Source organism: Balaenoptera physalus, assembly GCF_965194825.1.
Source record: "Balaenoptera physalus genome assembly, chromosome: 4".
Classification (NCBI taxonomy): domain Eukaryota; kingdom Metazoa; phylum Chordata; class Mammalia; order Artiodactyla; family Balaenopteridae; genus Balaenoptera; species Balaenoptera physalus.
Window position 1 is genome coordinate 79293001 of NC_138891.1, and position 22894 is coordinate 79315894.

The 22894-nt window shown below is 34.0% G+C and overlaps 1 protein-coding gene across 11 annotated transcripts in view; it reads right to left on the minus strand.

The window, feature by feature from the left end:
* The window catches only part of STXBP5L (syntaxin binding protein 5L), a 390198-nt gene that overhangs the window by 108796 nt on the left and 258508 nt on the right, over positions 1-22894 (minus strand). For all 11 annotated transcript variants that reach the window (XM_082460023.1, XM_082460029.1, XM_082460032.1 and 8 more), the window contains one exon: positions 22118-22243. In XM_082460023.1, coding sequence (XP_082316149.1) covers positions 22118-22243 — 126 coding nt within the window. The remainder of the gene's footprint in view (positions 1-22117; positions 22244-22894) is intronic.

Genomic DNA, 22894 nt, shown 5'->3' on the forward strand with positions numbered 1-22894 from the left:
TCAAGTGCTCAGTGTAGCTAGCAGTACCCTATTTTACTGCACAGATTATAGAACATTTCCTTACTGCAGAAAGTTCTATTGGACAGCTGTAAGTTATGTAAGTCTTAGGTTTATCTTCTCGTAAAAAGTCTAATTAATTTTAATTCCCTGAATTCCCAATATCAATTGTCTTGGTCAAAGAAACTAATACTATTTTAATATTATAAAATTCTGTGTTTAAAGAAATTATAAAAGACAATACCTGAATAAAATGGACTTATTCTTATAACACTACAAATCATTAGGCCTTCATGTATTGGCTCAAATTATAATTTCTAGATCTTTAATTATATTCAAGAACTTAGTTTAGTGTCAAACTGAATTTACTGATAATTTAGGACACCTGGATAATTTACAAGAAAAAGACATAGAGATAGGTATCTAGATCATAAAATCTGTTTTTTTCTTAAGCAGATGGACCTTTCTAATTATGTTAAACACTTTTCACTATGTATAAAAGACAAGGTTATGTTTTAGGGTTTCTAATTCAAAATGAGAAACGTATTGAAAGTTTTCTGCTCCGCCTAATATTTCTCTTAACACTTAGCAAAAGTTTATTTGTTACCTGCTTAAAGTGATGACCAAACAATATTCAATATTTGTCAGCTGGTCACAGTAGTGCTGATGAAATTGTTAATATTTGTTCCCCACATAACTGTTAAATATAGCTGTAATCTAAACCCAGCTAAACTACTTCCCTTCCTGATGAAGGTGAATCACATGATCATCTAATAGCTCTTGAAAATTTTAACTTGTCTCATCCTGACTTGACTGATGTTCAACTCTAATATACTATTAATTGATTGTGGTTTGTATACTTAAGAAATCAGATATATCTTATAGTTAAATATTATAATTTTAATATAAAATATCTAAAATAAAATATTCTATTACCTATACTTATTTTATTTAGATCCACTTTAATGTACTGATAGTAGGCATTCAGGGAGGCACATATTTTGATAAACTGTAAAAATAAAAGGCATATCTTATTTGGATATTCCAGTTTTTAAAAAAGGAAAAGAATTTATGACTATTGGAAGTAATCTAACACCTGGGGAAAAAAATCCCCTCAATTATTAAGAATAAAGCCCAGATTAATACAGTTCTCTAGCTGATTTACAAATAAGTAGTCCTACATGCATTTACACCATTAAATAGAAAGAAGATTCACTGTCATCAGACTCTACTACAAGAATACTAAATAAGTTACTGAGGCTAAAAGGAAATGATACCAGATTAAAACTACAGAATTGGGGGCTAAACAAGGAACAGAACATTTACCAAAATAAATCATATGCTGAGTCATAACAAAATTTTCAATAAATGTTAAAGGAATGAAAAATGACAAAATATGTTCTTTCAAACACATAATTAAATTGGTAATGAATAATCATTAGGTATATAGAAAAGTCCCAAATATTTGGAAATTAAACAACACAGTTCTAAATAACCCAAGAGCAAAAAGGAAAGAAATATCTTAAACTAAATGATATTGAAAATAACAAGGCAATATTTATGGGAGGTAGCTCAAGCAGTGCTTGCAGGAAAAAATGTATTACTCTAAATGGTAATATAAGAAAGAAAACAACCATACCCCAATTTAAAAAAAAAAGAAAGAAAGACCTGAAAGCAGTTATGCAATCTTCCAGCTTAAGAAGCTAGAAAAAGAAGAGGAAATTAAATCCAAACTAAGTAGAAGGAAGAAAATAAAAATAAGAGGTTAAATTAATGAAATAGACAACAGAAAAACAATTGGGACTATTCAGAAGCCAAAAGTTGGTTCTCTGAATATATTCATAAAATTGACAGTCTCTAATAAGATTGATCAAGAAAAAAAAAGAGAGAAGATGTAAGTTACCAACATCAGAAATGAGAATCCTAGTGACATAAAAAGGATAATGAGGAAATGTTATATATAAATTTTATGTCAGCAGGACTTATAGAAATGGCTGCATATGGAGCTCAAGAAATCCTTTCCTCAAAAAGCAATGATAAAAGTGGACAAAATTGACATAAACCAGTATTTAGGCCTCTGGAAATTTCCCAAAGCATACATCAAATTGAGAATTGTTTGTTGAAGAAAATCTACTGAAACTCAGTAAAAACAGTGGAAGTCTGTGGAATTTTGGCCAGGGGCTGCTCTGATTCTTCCCTCCCCAGTTTCACGGCCTGGGTTCTACCAGAGCAAACCCAAGCCCAGATGTCTTTAGTGTTGAATTCTATCAAACATTTAAAGAAAAAGACCAATCCTTTACAAACTTTGCCAGAAAATACAAGATGGAATTCATTCTACGTAGTCAGTATTACCCTCATATCAAAGTTAGATAAAGATATCCCAAGAAAACTAGACCAGTTCCACTTCTAGGTAAATCCCCAAGAGAAATGAAAACATATGTCTACACAAAGACTTATTCATAAATGTTCATAGCAACATTATTCATAATATCCAAAAAGTATCAACAATCTAAATGTCCACAAGCTTTGACTAGAAAAATAAAATCTAGCATATCTATAATATGAAATATTATTTAGCAATAAAAGGAAATGAAATACTGATAGATTCTACAACATGGATGAATCTCAGAAACATTATGCTAAGTTAAAGAAGCTGGATGAAACGACCACATATTAAATGATTTCATATATGCCATATGTTCAGAAAAGGCAAATCTACAGAGGTGAAAAAGAAATTAGTGGTAGGAATAAGAACTGATGACAAATTAAAGTGAGGGTCTTTTGGGGGAGTGGTTAAAAAGTTCTAAAACTTGTGTTTATGGTTTTGACAACTCTGCAAAATAACTGAACTGTAAATTTAAATGGGTGAATTTTAAGTTATATAAATTATATTAAAATAAAGTAATTTTGAAAACCACTTCAAATTATCATTATGTTTATTGCTTTTTTCATGTCTCACATGTATGACAAATCCCTTGAAAATCACATATTACTAAAATGGACACAAAGAGAAATAAAAAACCTAAACAGCCCCTGGTGCAGCCACTGTGGATAACAGTACGGAGGTTTCTCAAAAACTAAAAATAGAACTACCATGTGCCCAGCAATTCTGCTCCTAGGTATGTAATACAAAAAAAAAAAAAAAAACAGCCTAAAACAAAAACACTAATTTGAAAAGATAAAGGCACCCTAGTGTTCATAGCAGCGTTCTTTAGAATGGCCAAGGTATGGAAGCAACCTTAGTGTTCAACAACAAATGAATAAAAAAAGAAGATCTGGGGCTTCCCTGGTGGCACAGTGGTTGAGAATCTGCCTGCTAATGCAGGGGACGTGGGTTCGAGCCCTGGTCTGGGAAGATCCCACATGCCATGGAGCAACTAGGCCCGTGAGCCACAACTACTGAGCCTGCGCGTCTGGAGCCTGTGCTCCGCAACAAGAGAGGCCATGATAGTGAGAGGCCCGCAAAACCGCGATGAAGAGTGGCCCCTGCTTGCCGCAACTAGAGAAAGCCCTCGCACAGAAACAGAGACCCAACACAGCCAAAAATAAATAAATAAATTAATTAATTTTAGAAAAAAAGAAGATCTGGTAGATAGATATATACAATGGATTATTACTCAGCCATAAAAAAGAATGAAATTTTGCCACTTGCAGCAACATGGATGGACTTGGAGGGCATTATGCTAAGTGAAATAAGTCAGACAAAGAAAGACAAATACTGTATGATATCACTTATATGTGGAATCTAAAAAATATAAAAACTAGTGAATAAGACAAAAAAGAAGCAGAATCGCAGATACAGAGAATAAACTAGTTGTTACCAGCGGGGAGAGGGCAAGATAGGGGTAGGTGATAAATAAAAGGGTTATTATGGAATTATATGAAATCATGTGTGTGAAACTTGAAAATTGTAAAGCTGGGACTTCCCTGGTGGCACAGTGGTTAAGAATCTGCCTGCCAATGCAGGGGGCATGGGTTCAATCCCTGGTCCTGGAAGATCCCACATGCCACGGAGCAACTAACCCTGTGTGCCACAACTATTGAGCCTGCACTCTAGAGCCCGCAAGCCACAACTACTGAGCCCACATGCCACAACTACTGAAGCCCACGCACTCTAGGGCCCACGTGCTGCAACTACTGAAGCCCGCATGCTCTAGGGCCCACGTGCCACAACTAATGAGCCCACATGCTGCAACTACTGAAGCCCGCGCATCTAGAGCCTGTGCTCCGCAACAAGAGAAGCCACTGCAAATGAGAAGCCCGTGCACCGCAACTAGAGAACATCCGTGCGCAGCAACAAAGACCCAACGCAGCCAAAAAAAAGAAAAAAGAAAATTGTAAAGCACTATAGAACTTAAAGAATCTTCCATTCAATAAAAAAATAAATTAAAAAAAGGACATTTTAATGGATTTTTGTAGTATTGTTAAATTGATTTCACGAATACAATTATATATTACAACTAGAAAAAAATAAGAAAATCTGAATAGCCCTATATCTGTTTTAAAAATTGATCTGTAATTTAAAACCTTCCCACAAAGAAAACTCTAGGCCACATGGCTTTCCTGGTTAGTTCAAGTATCTAGGAGAGAAATAATACAAATCTTTTACAAATTTTTCTGAAAACAGAGGAGGTGAGAACACTTTTCAATTCATTTTATGAGGCCTAAAAACCTTGATACCAAAACCTGACAAACACATTACAGAAACAGAAAATTAAAGGTTAACATTCCTCATCAAAAAGCTCTAAGAAATCCCTAATAAAACACTGCCATAACAGACAGAGTAATATATTAAAAGCATAACACATTATGACCAAATGGATTTTATTCTAAGACTGCAATAATAGTATACTATTTGAAAATTAATCAGTGTAATTCACCAAAGTAACAAAATAAAGGAGAAAATAATACAACCATCTTAATTGATACAGTGAACAAATTTGAGTGAATGTACAAGTCATTCATGATAAAATTTTTCAGCAAATAAGGATTAAAAGGCATCTCTGACAAATCTACAGCTAATGATATTCTTAATGGTGAAATACTGAATACTCTCCCCCAAGGTTGGTAATAAAGCAAAGTGTCCATTCTTACCATGTCTATTCAACACTGTACTAGACATAAAAACTAGAAAGTCAAAAGTAGAACTGATTTCTAGTCGTAGAGACATAATTGTCTATGTATAAAATCTTAAGGAAACCACATGCAAGTACTAAGACCAATAAGTGAACTAACAAAGCTATAGGATACAAGTTAAGTATACAAAAACACTAGTGTTTCTAAATACCAGCAGTGAACAATTAGAAAATGAATTTAAAAATAATACCATTTGCAGTAGTATCAACATATGCAAAATACTTTGAAATAAATTTAACAAAATATATGCAATAACAGTATACTTGCAAAATTATGAAGCATTGCTGAGATAAATTAAAGATGCCAAATAAATAGAATGCTACACCATGTTTATAGATGGGAAGACAGTAATATCAAATGCCAATTTTCCCCAAATTTTTCCAAGGAATCAATATAACCTGAATCATAAACCCAGCAAGCTGTTTTGGATGAAATTGACAGGCTGATTCTAAAATGTATATGGAAATTCAGGAGTCCAGTTCTGGGCTAAAAACCTTTGTGTGATTTTTCAGTCTGACCATAGGCAATTACAAAGGCTTTACTTGGTAGGCTTCTCAAGGGAAAGCTGCCCTCGCAAGACCAGATTTAGTGCACAGCCAATGCACTGCAGTCTCTGAAGGGAGGTGCGGTCAAGGATCCAGGCCCCTCTAGCAGGTTCTGCTCTTATGTCCATTTTCATTCCTAGCTCAAGTGCCTTCATTGGTAGGTATTTTTTTCTGAGGCCTTTGCAGAAGTCTTCAAGCACCTCTGCTGATGTCTCCTCATTGGGGATGAGGGGGTACTCTGAAGATACTTTTTCCCCACTCTGACTCTGTACCTAGTACTCTTCCACTCCTAGCCCTCCCCCTTTGCCCTCTCCTCTGACCTCAAGATCCATAACACTGCCAGAGCCTTCTGTTTGGGGCAATCCCAACAGTGAGAAGATCCTTATTTCTGTGCTGATTCACTTGATCCTCAACTGATGTGCTGTTCCATAGGGGGAAAATAGAACAGGGGGCAGTTGGTGCTTTTTCCAGTTTTACTTCTTGCTTACTCTATCAAAGTAAGTGATTGAAGGCTTCATTTTGGCTCATTGTGTTAATCAGCTACTCTGATACCTAAGGAGCTCAGCTCTCTCTCTAGCCCAGCTGTGTTTCTGACAGAAATTCAGAAGACCTGGAATAGCCAGAACAATTCTGAAAAAGTAGAACAAATTCAAAGGCCTTATACTACCTGATTTCAAGACTTACTACAAAGCTACATTAATCAAGATATTGTGATACTGGCATAGGGAATAAAATAGATAAATGGAGCAGAGTAGAGATTCTGGAAATAGATTCACAGTTGATTTTTTGACAACCATGCCAAAAGAAGTCAATGGGGAACAGAGGATCTTTTTTATCAAATGGTACTGCAACAGCTGAATATATGTGGAACAGAAAAGAAACCAACTGTTACACATCATACTCAAAATTAATTTGAGATTGCTCATACACCTAAACATAAATTCTACAGTTATAAAACTTCTGGTTAAAAAGAAACTCCTGAGGTAGGCAAAGATTTCTTAGAACACAAAAAGCAATAAACATAAAAGAGAAAAATTGATAACTTAAGCTACTTCAAAATTAAAATCTGCTCATAAAAAGACACCATTAAAAACAGGTAAGGGCTTCCCTGGTGGCGCAGTGGTTGGGAATCTGCCTGCCAATGCAGGGGACACGGGTTCGAGCCCTGGTCTGGGACGATCCCACATGCCGTGGAGCAGCTGGGCCCGTGAGCCACAATTACTGAGCCTGCGCGTCTGGAGCCTGTGCTCCACAACAAGAGAGGCCACGATAATGAGAGGCCCGCGCACCGCGATGAAGAGTGGCCCCCGCTTGCCGCAACTAGAGAAAGCCCTCGCGCAGAAAACGAAGACCCAATACAGCCATAAATTAAAAAAAAACAAAAAACAAAAAACAAAAAAACAGGTAAGCCACAGATGGGGGGGGAAATATTAGCAATACATATAATTAACAAAGAGACTTGAATACAGAATTAACTTTTAAAACATTCTGCATTCAATAATAAAAAGAAAAACAATGGGTAAAAGTTTTGAACACACTGCCCATAAGGGAAGATATACAAATGATCAACAGACGTGTGAAAAAAGTGCTCAACATCATGAGTTAGACTGTGTGGAAAGGTTAATTAAGAAGACTTATAACACCAAATTTATTGTTGAGGATATAGAACAACTGAATGTTTACATATTGCTGGCTGTAATGTAAATTGTACAACCACTTTGAAAAATTTTAAAGTATTTTTTATAAAAATTAAACATACACCTATCCTATCACCCTGTGATTCCAATCCTAGGTATTTACTGATAGAAATGAAAATACAGTTGACCCTTGAACAACACAGGTTTGAATTGTGCAAATCCACTTATATGCAGATTTTTTTCAATAAATACAGTCAGCCCTCTGTATCTGCGGATTCCACATTGGTGGATTCAACCAACTGTGGATTGTAAACTTTAATACATGATCCTTAGCTGGTTGAATCCATGGATGTGGAACCCACATATATGGAGGGGTGACTACGGGACTTGAGCATACGCAGATTTTGGTATCTGTGTAGAGTCCTGGAGCCAACCCCCTCATGGATACCAAGGGATCACTGTACAAGTCTCGTAAAACGTGTACAAGAATATTCTTAGAAGCTTCATTTACAATAGCCTCCAAATGGAAATAGCCCAAATGTCCATTAACAGGAGAATGGATATACAAATCGTGACGTATTCATATATTGGTAAACTTCCAAGCAATAAAAGGATTGGACACTCATGCACACACATATACATACATATGTATATATTTTTATATATTGGTGAATATTATTTAGAAACCAGTATCTGACACAAACTTGTGTGTATACATATATGTGTGTGTGTGTATATATATGTATACGTATATACACATACAAACATATTTATACAGTTGATCCTTGAACAACATGGAAGATGGGTTAGGGGTGCCAACCCCCTGCATTGAAATTCCCATATAATTTTGTAGTTGGCCCTCTATATCTGTGGTTCCATATCCTCGGATTCAATCAACCACAGTGGTGTAGTAATGTAGTATTTATTGAAAAAATTCCATGTATAAGTGGACCCGTGCAGTTCAAATCCATGTTGTTCAAGGGTCAACTGTATATATATATATATATATATATATATATATATTTGAGTATGTGTTTCTGTGAATATATATATATACACATACACATATACCCACATACATACTGGTTTATAATTCTCTAATAAAAGGAACCAGAGTTCCTTGCAAAAATTTGATTCCAGGGTTAGGGCAAGGAATCTATAAGATAAATATAAAACAATCCAAATATTTATATAGAACCATAGAAGACCCAGAATTGCCAAAGCAATCCTGAGGAAAAAAAACAAAGCAGGAGGCATAACTCTCGCATACTTCAGACAATACTACAAAGCTAAAGTAATCAAAACAGTGTGGTATTGGTACAAAAGCAGATATATGGATCAATGCAACAGAATAGAGAGCCCAGAAATAAACCCACACACCTACAGTCAATCTTTGGCAAAGGAGGCAAGAATATAAAATGGGAAAAAGACAGTCTCTTCAGCAAGTGCTGCTGGGAAAGTTGGACAGCTGCATGTAAATCAATGTAGTTAGAATACACCCTCACACCATGCACAAAAGTAAAGTCAAAATGGCTTAAAGACTTAAACATAAGACATGACACCATAAAACTCCTAGAAGAGAGCATAGGCAAAACATTCTCTGACATAAATAGAACCAATGTTTTCTTAGGTCAGTCTCCCAAGGCAATAGAAATAAAAACAAAAATAAACAAATGGGACCTAATCAAACTTACAAGCTTTTGCACAGCAAAGGAAACCATAAAAAAAAAAAAAAAAGAAAAGACAACCTACAGAATGGGAGAAAATATTTGCAAATGATGCTACAGACAGGGGCTTAATCTCCAAAATATACAAACAGCTCATACAACTCAACAACAACAAAACAAACAACTGAATCAAAAAATGGGCAGAAGACCTTAATAGACATTTCTCCAAAGATGACATACAGATGGCCAGTAGGCACACGAAAAGATGCTCAACATCATTAATTATTAGAGAAATGCAAATCAAAACTACAATGAGGTACCACCTCACACCATTCAGAATGGCCATCATTAAAAAGTCTACAAATAACAAATGCTGGAGAGGGTGTGGAGAAAAGGGAACCCTCCTACACTGTTGGTGGGAATGTAAGTTGGTGCAGCCACTATGGAAAACAGTGTGGAGGTTCCTCAGAAAACTAAAAGTAAAATTACCATATGATCCAGCAATCCCACTCCTGGGCATATACCTGAACAAAACTATAATTCAAAAAGATACATGCACTCTTATGTTCATAGCAGCACTATTCACAATAGCCAAAACACAGAAACAACCTAAATGTCCATTGACAGATGAATGGATAAAGAAGATGTGGTACATATATACTATGGGATACTACTCAGCCATAAAAAAAATGAAATAATGCCATTTGCAGCAACATGGATGCAACTAGAGATTATCATACTAAGTGAAGTAAGTTAGAAAGAGAAAGACAAATACCATATGATATCACTTACATGTGGAATCTAAAATAGGACACAAATGAACCTACCTAGGAAACAGAAACAGACTCACAGACATAGAGAACGGACTTGTGGTTGCCAAGCGGGAGGGGGAGGAGGATCGGAAGGACTGGGAGTTTGGGATTAGCAGATGTAAACTATTATATATAGGACAGATAAACAACAAGGTCCTACTGTATAGGACAGGGAACTATATTCAATATCCTGTGATAAACCATAATGAAAAAGAATATTAGAAAAAGAATGTCTGTACGTGTATAATTGAGTCACTGCTGCACAGCAGAGATTGGCACAACATTGTAAATCAACTACACTTCAATTAAAAATACATAAACATAAAAATATAAAAAGGAAGGAAATTCTGAAATATGCCACAACGTGGATAAACCTTGAGCACATAATGCTAAGTGAAAATAAACCAGTCACAAAAAGAAAGAAAAAAAAGATAAATATGAAACATTATGGAGCACGAGAAAATAAGAACCTGCTCAAAAAATGATGGGTATGTATCAAAAGGACACAGAAGCCATCTTGATAGGGTCCCATAGGGCTGAATCTGGAACAATTTGAGCATCACAATAACAAATGATAATAACAGATCTTATCTCATTGAATAAAATAGAAATTCATGATTCCATAGTGATATAAACAAATGAATAAGTAAATATTTATGTAAGATAGGAGGTTATGCTCTCTAACCAGTAAAATGCTTATGAATAAATGTAGAGGAAATAATGGAGTTAGAAAATCACCAATGGATACTAAAGCTAATGAGTGAAACTTGGATAAAATTTTTATGTAATTTCACAAATCTCCCCATAAATTACTTTACCATTTACAAAGGAAAATAATAACGTTGTAATGGTGAAACCTAGTGGGCATCATCTTCACCAAACAATCAAAATTATCACGACTAATGTTAGGATAAACTATTTTCAAGTGCCTTTTGATATGACAAACTAAGGAAGACACTGCCTTCTGTGCTATACCTGCCAAAATGCTTAATTTGATTCTAATCACGAGAAGGTATCAGACAAACTCCAATTGAAGCACATTAAACAAAATAACTGGTCTGTACTCTTGAAGAATATCAAAGTGAAAAAAAAAACAAAAAACAACAAATGCTGAGGAACTATCCCAGATTAAAGGAAATTAAGAAATGAAAACTAAAATGTAAGAGCCTGGATTTGATTCTGTTCTGGGAATGTACTATACTTATGCTGTAAAAGAGTGTCCTTGTTCTTAAGAAATACACAGTGATATAGATAATTTTTCAACTCTTAAATTTGTTATCTTTCCAAGTTCAGAGAAAAACTCTCAGTTACTCACATCTTATTAAAAGTCCAATATGGTAATATACCCCCAAATCTAGATTTCAAAGGTTCTTACAAGAATCTCTATTACAGCAAAAAAAAAAAAAAAAAATTCCTAAAGAAAAAAGAGAGATCTACGAATTATCTCTGATCATAGACTCAAATGGCAAGTAAAACAATTCAAGCTTGAAGGGGCTCACAGACTAACATAACCAAATTGAGTAAATTATTCCTAAATAACAATGTACAATAGGTACCACATCACACTGTTGTGTGTAGACCATTCTCCATGAATATTTCCCTGTTAATCCTCTGGGTCTTCATAGTGAAGGCATTTACAGCCAAGTTAAGGACGTTTGTATAACGTTCCCAGACATCCCAGGCTTCAAGGTAGCTCCCTCCTTTAAGACATTCCAGGGGAGTAAAGATAAAGACCTCTCCCTTTCTTCCCCAGAGGAGATTTTCTTACATTCCAGAGTAAAGATAAGGCTTCTTTCTCCAGATGGGAGAATGGATAGACCACCAGCAGAACTATTTTCAGATCTGAGTTTTAAAAACTTGCGTTCTTCTCTTGTTATACCACTGCACATGAAGGAACCTTCTGTCCCTCACCATGTTAACATGTTGGGACTGAGGGTCAGGAACTGATGCAAGATGTTGCTCTAGCTGCTGGTTTTGCTATCAGTAATAAACTATCTTTGTCCCTGACACACATGCCTGTCTTCTGTCAATATACACACAAAAGTGTGGCAAGGCTAATTAACTAGCTTGTAAGAGAGGAAAATCTTAATCTTGCAAAGTTTCTGACTTAAGAGTTGACCTTTGGTAAATTCCTCAAAAGAGTAGAACAATCAACAATCAACAGGAAAAAAAGGCTACTCAGTTAGCTAAACTTGATTACACTAATCCTTGGGACCTATTCTCTGGGTTAGACTTAGGCCAACTAGGATATTGGACAGCAAGTGGTTTCAAATCTTTTTTATAATAATTGTGATTGTCCTTATGTTTTTCTCCTTCTTTGATGTCTGATATCGAGGTACTTAAATGCTGCTACAAAATCACTGATCTGGGGCACTATTCAACAAATTATCTGCTTCACAAAGAGGCTGAGGCCCTCACAGTCAGTCAGCTGAGGGGGTTGAGTTTGACCAAAAGGGTGGCATTGAGAAATTCTAACAAGAAAAATGGTACAGACCTGGCATATTTTAGATGGAAGTATTCCTAAATGATGACAAACATAATGCAGAAAATGTCTTTTACATATAGGTCACAAATTGAACAGCTAAGGTCTTCTGGAGAAGCCATATATAACTAAAACTGGTTTAGTTGATGATTTATACAGCTGCCCAACAGCAAATACCCTGACTGGTCTCTTTGTTAGCTGCTAACCCATTACCATTTTAATGGAAAACGCAAAGTTCATTATTTAGAAAGTGTCTGTGGTTTTTCTTTCTCTGCTTTCTCCTTTCTATAAATTGTTTTGTATGTATTAGACAAAATCGACCTATTGGTTTACTTTGTATTCAAGTAAATAATGTGGCAACAATTAAGTATGTCTTTGAGTTATTCTTTGACAGGTGGTAATAAAGTACTGTTCTTTCTAGCTCTGGAGCACTACATTACCTCATGTTGTTTCTCTACATCCTAGAAAATAATCAATTTATAAAAACTCCTCAAATTATTCTATTTTGAATATGTCATGTGTATCCTGCTCTAAGCCTAACAGATTATACTTTATATGTATTAATAAATTTATTTAATCCTCTCAACATTTTATTGTCATTTTACAGAAAAAAAAAAAACTGAGCACAAAAAGCTTAAGTAACTTTTCTAAGATCCAACAGCTAGAAAGAAGCAGAATTAGGATTTGAGTCTCAAAGAATCTGACTCTAGTGTTAATGCTCTTTAACTCTATACTAGACTATCTTAGTAAGTAAAAACAAACAAAAAAACAGAGCTCTCCACTAAGCCTAATTATCAAAGCTCCATGGTTCTGTATCCTCTGGAAATGATGGGAGGAAAAAGAGCTGATAATAATAGAAAAGCTGACTCAACATAATTCCTTTTATCTTTGGAATAAAAGTGAAGTAATCACACTTTAGCTTCTCATAAGATTCCTTCAATGACTTTGATTTCTCACGCTCTTTTTTACACTCATTTTGTTCTCTCAGTTACTTTGCTGCATTCTATCAATTTCTATATTTACTCTTTTAAATGACTTTCAGGTCACAGTATATGAACACTTCCATTATTAAATACCCTGACTAGAATATAAACTGAATGAGAGTAGCACTTTTTTCCCCCTGAATTCTAGGGAGTAATTATTTTCAAAGGTCCAAGCTTTTATAGTCATTTTTGATATCTGATGATTCTCACCACCTCACACCCCCAACTCCCAAAGGGAGGTACTTTTCAGAGGCACAGTGCTATTTCTTTGTTTTTTTTTAAGTTTTAAAAATTACACTTGAAAATATTCTTACTTTAAAAAATTCAAACAATAACTATAAAATGAAAGTTCCCTTAAATCAACCCACTGTATGCCAATCCCCTTTTCAGATTACTTCCATGAACAGTTTCGTTTATATCCTCTTGGCCTTTTTCTATATTTTAACAAGTAGATATTTGTTCTATAACTTTCTTGTTTTCACTAAAATATGTCTAAGAGGTATTTCCTTGCTGTGTTTTTTAACTTTTGCATTGTATTCTATAGTATAAAAGTAACATTAAAAAAAGTGTCTTCCTATTTATGGACTTTTACATGGGTTTCAAATATTTTGCTATGATATATAATGATGCAAAGAACATCCTTCAACAAACTTTGTGCATAAGTGACAGTCTCCAGAAATTATTAAAATTTCAGTAAGATTAGATTTTTAGAGTCAAAACATATGCTTAGTTTTACTTAAAAAAATAAAATACATGTGTATGTGAGGATCCACTTTCTGACACTGTTAACAGAAAATACTAGTTATCTTTAAAAATTTGCTCATATAATAAGCTAAAATCACTATTTTGTTATTTCATTTTTCTTTTTCCTTGTTGTTAGTGAAGTTGAGAATCTTTTCAGGTTTGTTAGCCATTTGTATTTCTTTTGTTTACATACCTTGCTTACTTTTGATTGGGTTATTTTTCATATCAATTTACAGAAATTTTTAATGTATTCTGGAAGTTTATAGCATATAGAAATGTATCTGGATGTTTATAGCATATTACAGATAAACAAATTTTGCCTGGTGCAAATAATATCATGAATCTTGATTTTATAAAGTTTACTATATATTTTGGTAATTATTTATATAAATTCATAGGAAGCTAGTTTTTTAAATGGCTTCAAAATATTTGTGGGTACTCTAATTTATTTACCTAAAATTTTGTTACAGACAACAAGGTTGCTTCTAGTCTTTTGCTATTAACAACACAATAATGAATATCCTTTATAAATTACTTTGCATTCAAATATTGAGTATATTTATGGGATAAATTTCTAGAAATAAAATTACTCAATTATTTGAAAAAAACTTTATATTTTACTCTTTAATTCAAGTATAAGACACATAAATGAAATTGTACACTTCAATGAATTTTCACAAAGTGAACAACCTTAAATAATTACCACTACATCAAGAAATAGAATGTTACCAGCAGCTGTCTTGTGCATCTCCTGATTTTTGCTCCTCTCTCGTCTCCCCAAATCTGACTTCCTACACCAAAAATCAGTTTTGCTTGCTGTTGATAAATGTTTCACTTTTTTCTAAAATATTGTTGCACATAAATGAAGTTAATTCATTTTCATTGCTGTAGAATTCAATTGGATTAGTATAATACAATTTATTTATTCAGTCTACTCTGATGGTCATTTGTTTGTAGTTTGGGACTATTATAATACTGCCATTGCAAATAATGCTACTGTCATTTGGTGCATACGTGCTTGCATTTCACTGGGCATATACCTAGAAATGAAACTTCTGGGTTGTAGGGCATGCATACATAGGTATGCTAAAATGAAGTAAATAAAGTTAACAACTTTATAAAGTAGATTCACCAATTTACCCTCTTAGCAGCAGCCTTTGAGAGTTCTTGATACCCAATATCGTTGCAAACACTACCAACATTACCAATGGTAATGGTGTACCTTTTCATATAAATATGAAAATATATTTGTTATTTAGATACTCTCTTTTATGACATGTTTGTTCAAATTTCTTCTGCATTTTTTGCTATCGACTTATATTTTTCTTATTGATGATTCTGTTTACACTCTGGATAGGAGTCCACTGTCAGATAAAATTAATCCAAATATCTCTTCCTTGTCCTGCCATTTCACTCTCTTAATTGTGCCATTTTTTTCCAAGAAATTCTTAATGTTTTCCTCTATGGTTTATACTTTTTGATTACTGTTTAAGAAATAATTCCTTAACCCAAGTATTATGAAGAAACTCTCCTATTACACTTTCTAGAATCTTTGTGTACAGTGGAAGAGTCAAATTTCATTTTTTCTATATAATTATTCAATTGACTTTGTACTACTTATTGGGTGGCGGGGAATCTGTCATTTCCTCCATTGCTCTGCAGAACCAATTTGGCTAAATATGCTTGGATCTATTTCTGAGCTCTTTATTCTGTTCATTGGTCTATTTGTCTATCCTGCACCAATAAGAACACTGTCATGACTAATACAGCTTTATTTAGTAAGTCTTGTTTTCAAGTAGAGTGGTCTTCTAATTCTGTTTTTCTTTAATACTTCTCAGCTAGTTGTGGCCCTTTGCATTTCTCTGTACATTTTAGAAGGGAAAAAATCAGCTGAAATTTATATTGGTATTCTGGTATATCTATAGATTAATTTGTGAAAAATTGTCATCTTTACACTACTACTGAATTTTTCATTCCATGATTTAGGTTCTTACATTTATCTTAAGTTTTATAGTTTTCTGGGTAGACGTCTTAAATATCTTTTATTAGATTTATTCCTAGATCTTTTATTATTTTTATTTTACTGTAGATGAAATCTTTATACAATTTTAGTTTCTAACTATTTTGTAAGTATATGAAAATTTGGTCTATTTTTACTTGGACTCTGTATCCAGTAACCTTGTTAAACTCAATTACTAATTCTAATAATTTATGTGCTAAATGATATTTTTTTTACATTTCCTTTGTTTCCAATCCATACGACTGATTTATTTACCTCTCTCAGTACAATGAAAATAGAAGTGGTCACAGCAGTCATCCTTGTCTTGTTTTTATCCCAGAGGTAAAGCTTTTAACATTTTTAAGTATGAGTAATATTTGCTGCTATATATCACACTAAAGAAATTCCCTTCTTGTTTTAGTTAGTTGTTAGTAAATGTTTTTTTTGCTTTTCTCATCTATGGCTTAATCATTATGGTTTTCTACGTTATCCTATTAATGTGATGATTTACACTGATTCATTTCAAATGTTGAACAAACCTTGCATTCCTGGTATAAACCAAACTCGATTATGATATTTTTATTGCTATATTTATTTATAGTTTGGCTGGGATTTTTGTATCTATGTTCATGCATGATATGGACTTATAATTTTCACTTTTTGTAATGCTTTTTTCAAGTTCTTATTTTTTAATTAAAAAAAATTTTTAATTCAACTATAGTTGATTTATAGTATTGTGTTAGTTTCAGCATGGTAATTTGGGTTTTTTGTAGATTATATTCCACTATAGGTTATTACAAGATACTGTGTATAATTCCATGTGGTATACAGTAAAAACCTTGTGCTTATCTATTTTATGTATAGTAGTTGTGTTTGTTAATCCCATTCTCCTAATTTGCCCCTCCCCTCTTCCCTCTACCCTTTGGCAACCACACATTTGTTTTCTATGTGAGTCTGTTTCTGTTTTGGATATAGATTCGTGTGTATATTTTTTAGATTCTACAATACAAGTGATATCATATAGTATTTGTCTTTCTCTGACTTATTTCACCAAGCATAATATTCTCTAGGCCCATCCATGTTGCTGCAAATGGCAATATTTCATTCTTTTTTTATGTCTGAGTAATAGTCCATGGTATATATGTACCACATCTTCTTAAGCCAATCATCTATTGATGGGCACTTGGGTTGCTTCCATGTCTTGGCTATTGTAAATAGTGCTGCTATGAACATTGATTGGTGTGCATGTATCTTTTCAAATTAGAGTTTTCATTTTTTCTGGATATATACCCAGGAGTAGAATTGCTTATCATATGGTAGTTCTACTTTTAGTTTTTTAAGAAACCTCCATACTATTTTCCATAGCAGCTGCACCAATTTACATTCTCTCCAACAGTGTACAAGGGTTCTCTTTTCTCCACATCCTCTCCAACGTTTGTTATTTGTAGACCTTTTGATGATAGCCATTCTGACTAGTGTGAGGTGATACCTCATTGTGGTTTTGATTTGCATTTCTCTAATAATCAATGATGTTGAGCATCTTTTCATATGCCTGTTAGCTATCTGTGTGTCTTCTTTAGAAACATGTTTATTTAGGTCTTCTGCCCATTTTTTAAATTGGATTCTGTGTGTGTGTGTGTGTGTGTGTGTGTGTGTGTGTGTGTGTGTTTGATATTGAGTTGTATGAGCTGTTTGTATATTTTGGATATTAACCCCTTGTTGGAGGCGTAGTTTGTAAATATTTTCTCCCATTCCATAGGTTGTCTTTTCTGTTTGTTGATGGTTTCCTTTGCTGTGCAAAAGCTTTTATATCTGCTTTGATTTCTTTTGCCTGGGGAGACTAATCAAAGAAAATATTGCTACATTTTATGTCAAAGAATGTTTTGCCTATGTTCTCTTCTAGGAGTTTTGGTGTCATGTCTTACATTCAGGTTTTTAAACTATTTTAAGTTTATTTTTGTATATGGTGTGAGGGAATGTTCTAATTTCATTGTTTTATATGCAGTTGTCCAGATTTCCCAACACCACTTGTTGAAGAAATGGTCTTTTGTCTATTGTATATTCCTGCCTCCTTTGTCATAGATTAATTGACCATAGGTGTGTAGGTTTATTTCTGGGCTCTCTATTCTGTCCCATTGTTCTATATGTCTATTTTTGTGCCAATACCACACTGTTTTGATCACAGTAGATTTGTAGTATGGTATAGAATCTGGAAGGGTATGCCTTGTTTTTTTCCCCCAGGATTGCTTTGGCAATTATGGATCTTTTCTGGTTCCATATAAATCTGTAGATTGTTTTGGGTAGTATGGCCATTTTAACAATATTAATTCTTCCAATCCAAGAGCATGGGATATCTTTCTGTTTCTTTGAATAATCTTCAATTTCCTATATCAATGTTTTATACTTTCAGCATATAGGTATTTCACCTCTTTGGTTAAGTTTATTCCTAGGTTGTTTTTTTTTTTGATGCAATTTTACATGGGATTTTAAAAAATTTCTCTTTCTGATATTTCATTATTAGTGTATAGAAAGGCAGCAAATTTCTGTATATTAATCTTGTATCCTGCGAACTTGCTGAATACATTTATTAGTTCTAATAGTTTTGGGGTGGAGACTTTAGGGTTCTCTATACAGAGTATCATGTCATCTGTAAATAGTGACAGTTTTACCTCTCCCCTTCCAACTTGGATACCTTTTATTTCTTTTTCTTGCCTGATTGCTGTGGCTAGGACTTCCAATACTATGTTGAATAGAAGTGGTGACAGTGGGTATCCTTGTCTCCTTCCTGAATTTAATAGGAAAATTTTTAGCTTTTAACCATTGAGTATTATGTGAGTTGTGGGTTTGTCATAAATGGCCTTTATGATGTTGAGATATGTTCCCTCTACACCCACTTTGATGAGAGTTTTTATCATAAATGGATATTGAATTTTGTCAAATGCTTTTTCTTTGTCTACTGAGATGATCACATGGTTTTTGTCTTTCCTTTTGTTAATGTGGTGTATCATATTGATTGAGTTGTGTACGTTGAACCATCCATCCTTGTGACTCTGGAATGAATTCAACTCGATCATGTTGTATGATCCTTTTTATGTATTGTTGGATTTGGTTTGCTAATATTTTGTCAAGGATTTTTGCATCTATGTTCATCAGCGATATTGGCCTATAATTTTCTTGTCTTGTGGTGTCTTTGTCTGGTTTTGGTGTCAGGGTGATGGTGGCTTCATAGAATGAATTTGGGAGTGTTCCCTCTTCTTCATTTTCTGGAATAGTTTGAGAAGGATAGGTATAAGTTCTTCTTTGTAATTTTGGTAGAATTCCCCACTGAAGCCATCCAGTCCTTGACTTCTGCTGCAGGGAGGTTGTTTTGTTTGTTTGTTTGTTTTTTTAATTACAGATTCTACTTCACTTCTAGTGATCAGTCTGTTCAAATTATCTGTTTCTTCTTGATTCAGTTTTGGCAGGCAGTTCTATCTGCAGCCAAAGGGGCTTGTCTCCTCTGTGTAGAGCCCCAGGACTGGGACTTCCAGTCTGTGGCTTGACCTACTCACTCCCCAGGGGAAGGGTCCACGGGTGCAGACCTTCTCATCCTTTCAGAGCCCTACCCAGGGTGGAGGTCCCAACCCTATGACTTTTTTCTTGGAAAAAAAAGAAATGGAAATCTTTCTTGCAGCTTTAGTTGTATAGGAATTCTTCTGACAGTTTCCAGTTCCATGAGACTTGTTCCACATGTAGGTGAATTTTGAGTTGTTTGTGGGGGGAGGTGAGTTCCACATCCTCCTACTCTGCCATCTTGATCCAATCCCTTTTCAAGTTTTGACATCAGGTTATGTTGGCCTCACAAAATAAGACGAATATGATTTTTTTCTTTCATAATTCTCAGAAAGAGAAATAAGTTCTCAGAAAGAAAATAAGTACTGTTGTTACTTATTTCCTAAAACTTTGGTGGAATTTACATGGATAGCCAATTGAACTGGAGTTTTTTGGCAGTTGAGGGTATCTATGAGGCAGGTGTCCAAGCTTTCTCATACAACTGTAGGTTCTTCAGAGGCTTTGTAATGACTGTCACCCCCACAGTAACTTTACAAGGGAAACATGCTCTCTAACTGACTTACTTATTCCAACAACCTTCAGCTCCTGAACCTGGCAATACACCTTCATAGCTCTTAATTTTGGCATCGCCTTGCCTTTGCAGGTCAGTCTCTAAGTAGGGAACCCTGAAAATGGCTTGAGCTCAGCCAATTTCCATGGTAACTACCCGGGTTAAAAGATAAGCATATATTCTTGCCATATCAAACAATGGGATTATCAGCTGTCCCACACTCCCTTCCTTTCTTCCTCTCATCCATGGACTGTTCCTGCCAGCTTTCTTACCAAAGAACTTTTCAGCCAAGAAGCAAGCTCCCAATATCATATTCACATACATCTTCTACCACCCCCACCCCCCCAAATTCTAGGAACACAGGTTTTTTTCAGGTATTCACCCTTTCAGCTGGCTTCAAGGAGTTCTCTTGGAGCTCATGAGACTTAGCTTAGGGGCAGACTGGGAAGTATAGAAATAGAGACAAATATATATTTTTTAATGTATTATTTGATAAGAGATGATTCCAAATTTAGAGGGGAATGATGAAATATCCAGGAAGTGGTATTGGCGTAACTCTTAGTCATCAGGTAAGAAATAAAGTTTAATCCCTATTTCATACCTCATACCTAAATAAACTCCAGATAAAGACTTAAATATATTAAAGAAACAATAGATATAAGACAATATTCTTCATTATCTTGAAGTGAAAAAGGCTTTTCTAAGTATGACACAAAATCCAGAGCCATAAAAGAAAAAAATAGAATTTAAAAATTAAAAAATTTTAAATTTTTGCATGGAAAAAACCATCCTAAACAAAGTCATAAAAGAAACAAAGGAAAGGAAAATATCTGTAGGTTACATCACAGAGAAAGCTAACTTACTTACTATGTAAACATTTTTCACAAATCCAAAAGACAAAGACAACAACTCTGCCAAAAAATGGACAAAGAATAGAAACAGAAATGTCACAGTAGAGAAAAAGATGTCCAATTTCACTTAAGATACAAGGAAAGTGTTAATATTATAATAATATACTTCCTTTTACTTAAAATGACAGGGATTAAAAGTTTGGTTATATACTACTGTTAGAAAGGTTGTAGGGAATCAGGTATTCTCAAACATTGCTGGTGGGAGTAGAATTTGGTACAACTTCTATGCAGGGCAACAACCTAGGAATAAGGATTAATTAGAACTCAATTAGCTTTTAAAGGGAATACAGTCCAACTTTCAAAGACAGGATGTCTGACTGGATTATGCTGTTCTGCACTTTCTACTGACTCTTAGTTTAGCCTGTCAGAGGAAATGAAAAATACATTTTGGAGAATGATAACATCATTTAGAACCTCAAATTATCTCTATAATATTCATATATATATATATATATATATAATGAGAGTATATAATGTTCATATAATGTTGAATTAAAAAAAACAAAATGGAAACAAAATCAAAAAGCAAACGTAGGTTACATGAAGACAATATAATGTGACCAAAAGCCAAGACAAATGCTAAGCTAGAAACCAGTTATGGAGTTATCAAACACATATTTAAAGTAACTATATTCGACATGTTCAAGGAAATAAAAGACAAGAGCGATAATTTAAGAAGATAACAGAAAGCTTTAAAAAGAGCCAAATGGAAGGTCTAGAACTAAAAAACAACTGAAATTGAACTCCATAGGTCAATCTACCATTAGATTAGACACCATTGAAGAATTAGTGAACTTTTAAAGACAAGTCAGAAGAAAGTATCCAAAATGAAACACTAACAAAATGAAACATTAATATCCTAACAACCTCCCAACAACATTAAAAGTGGGGATACTATTAAATTTTGACATCAAGAAAACATAGAATCACAGTTTATATTTAAATTATTATTTTTCTTAATACCATTTTCAATCTAATCAAAATCCAGGTAAGGGCTTCTTTCCATTTTTAGGATTTCACTTAAGCATTTTAAAAGAAACATTTAAATATATCAAACATATCAGATAAATAATACAACTTAGAAGACTGTTTAGCTACTTACATTCCATATGCTGAGCTTACAGCAAGGCTAGTAATCTGTTGTGGAGGTTCACCATCCACCCAGACCAACTGAATAACAAGTTCTGCTTGATACCCTGGAGGCATCCGCACTGGTCGTGTCTTAACACTAGAAAACAGAGAAAAAGTAATTGCATCATATACAGTTCAAATACATATGTTCATGCTTATTTTCAGAATTTACAACAAATCTTCCTACAGAAATATACAACACCAGGCATTGAGGACATTATGCAGGTAGGCAGTATCTTCTCTAGCTTTCTCAAAATAAACCAAGACACTTGTGATTTCTTAGCCTTTCCTTTAAGTAGTTTTTCAGTCAGATCCACAACTTCAACTGGCTTTCATCAGTTCCTTTTTCTCTTGTGATAGTAGTATTTTTAATTATTTTTCTTACATAATATTTGTTACATATATGTAAGTTATAATGCATAACAATAAAAACTATGACCATTAATCTACCACCCAACTTAAGAGCTCAACATATTCAAAACCTGAATTCCTGCTTTCTCTATAAATTTGCTCCACTTGCAGCCTTCTCTATTCCAGCTGATAGCAACTCTTATCCTTCTAGTTACTGAGTTAAAAAACCTTAAAGTAATCCTTGACTAATATTCTTATACCTTACATCTCATATCTCACATCCAACCAATTATCAAATGTATTGGTGCTATCTTCAAAATATATGCAGAAGCTGACCACTTTTTATAATACTTTAGTACTGCTACCATCCTAGTTACAGTTGACAAATAAAAATATG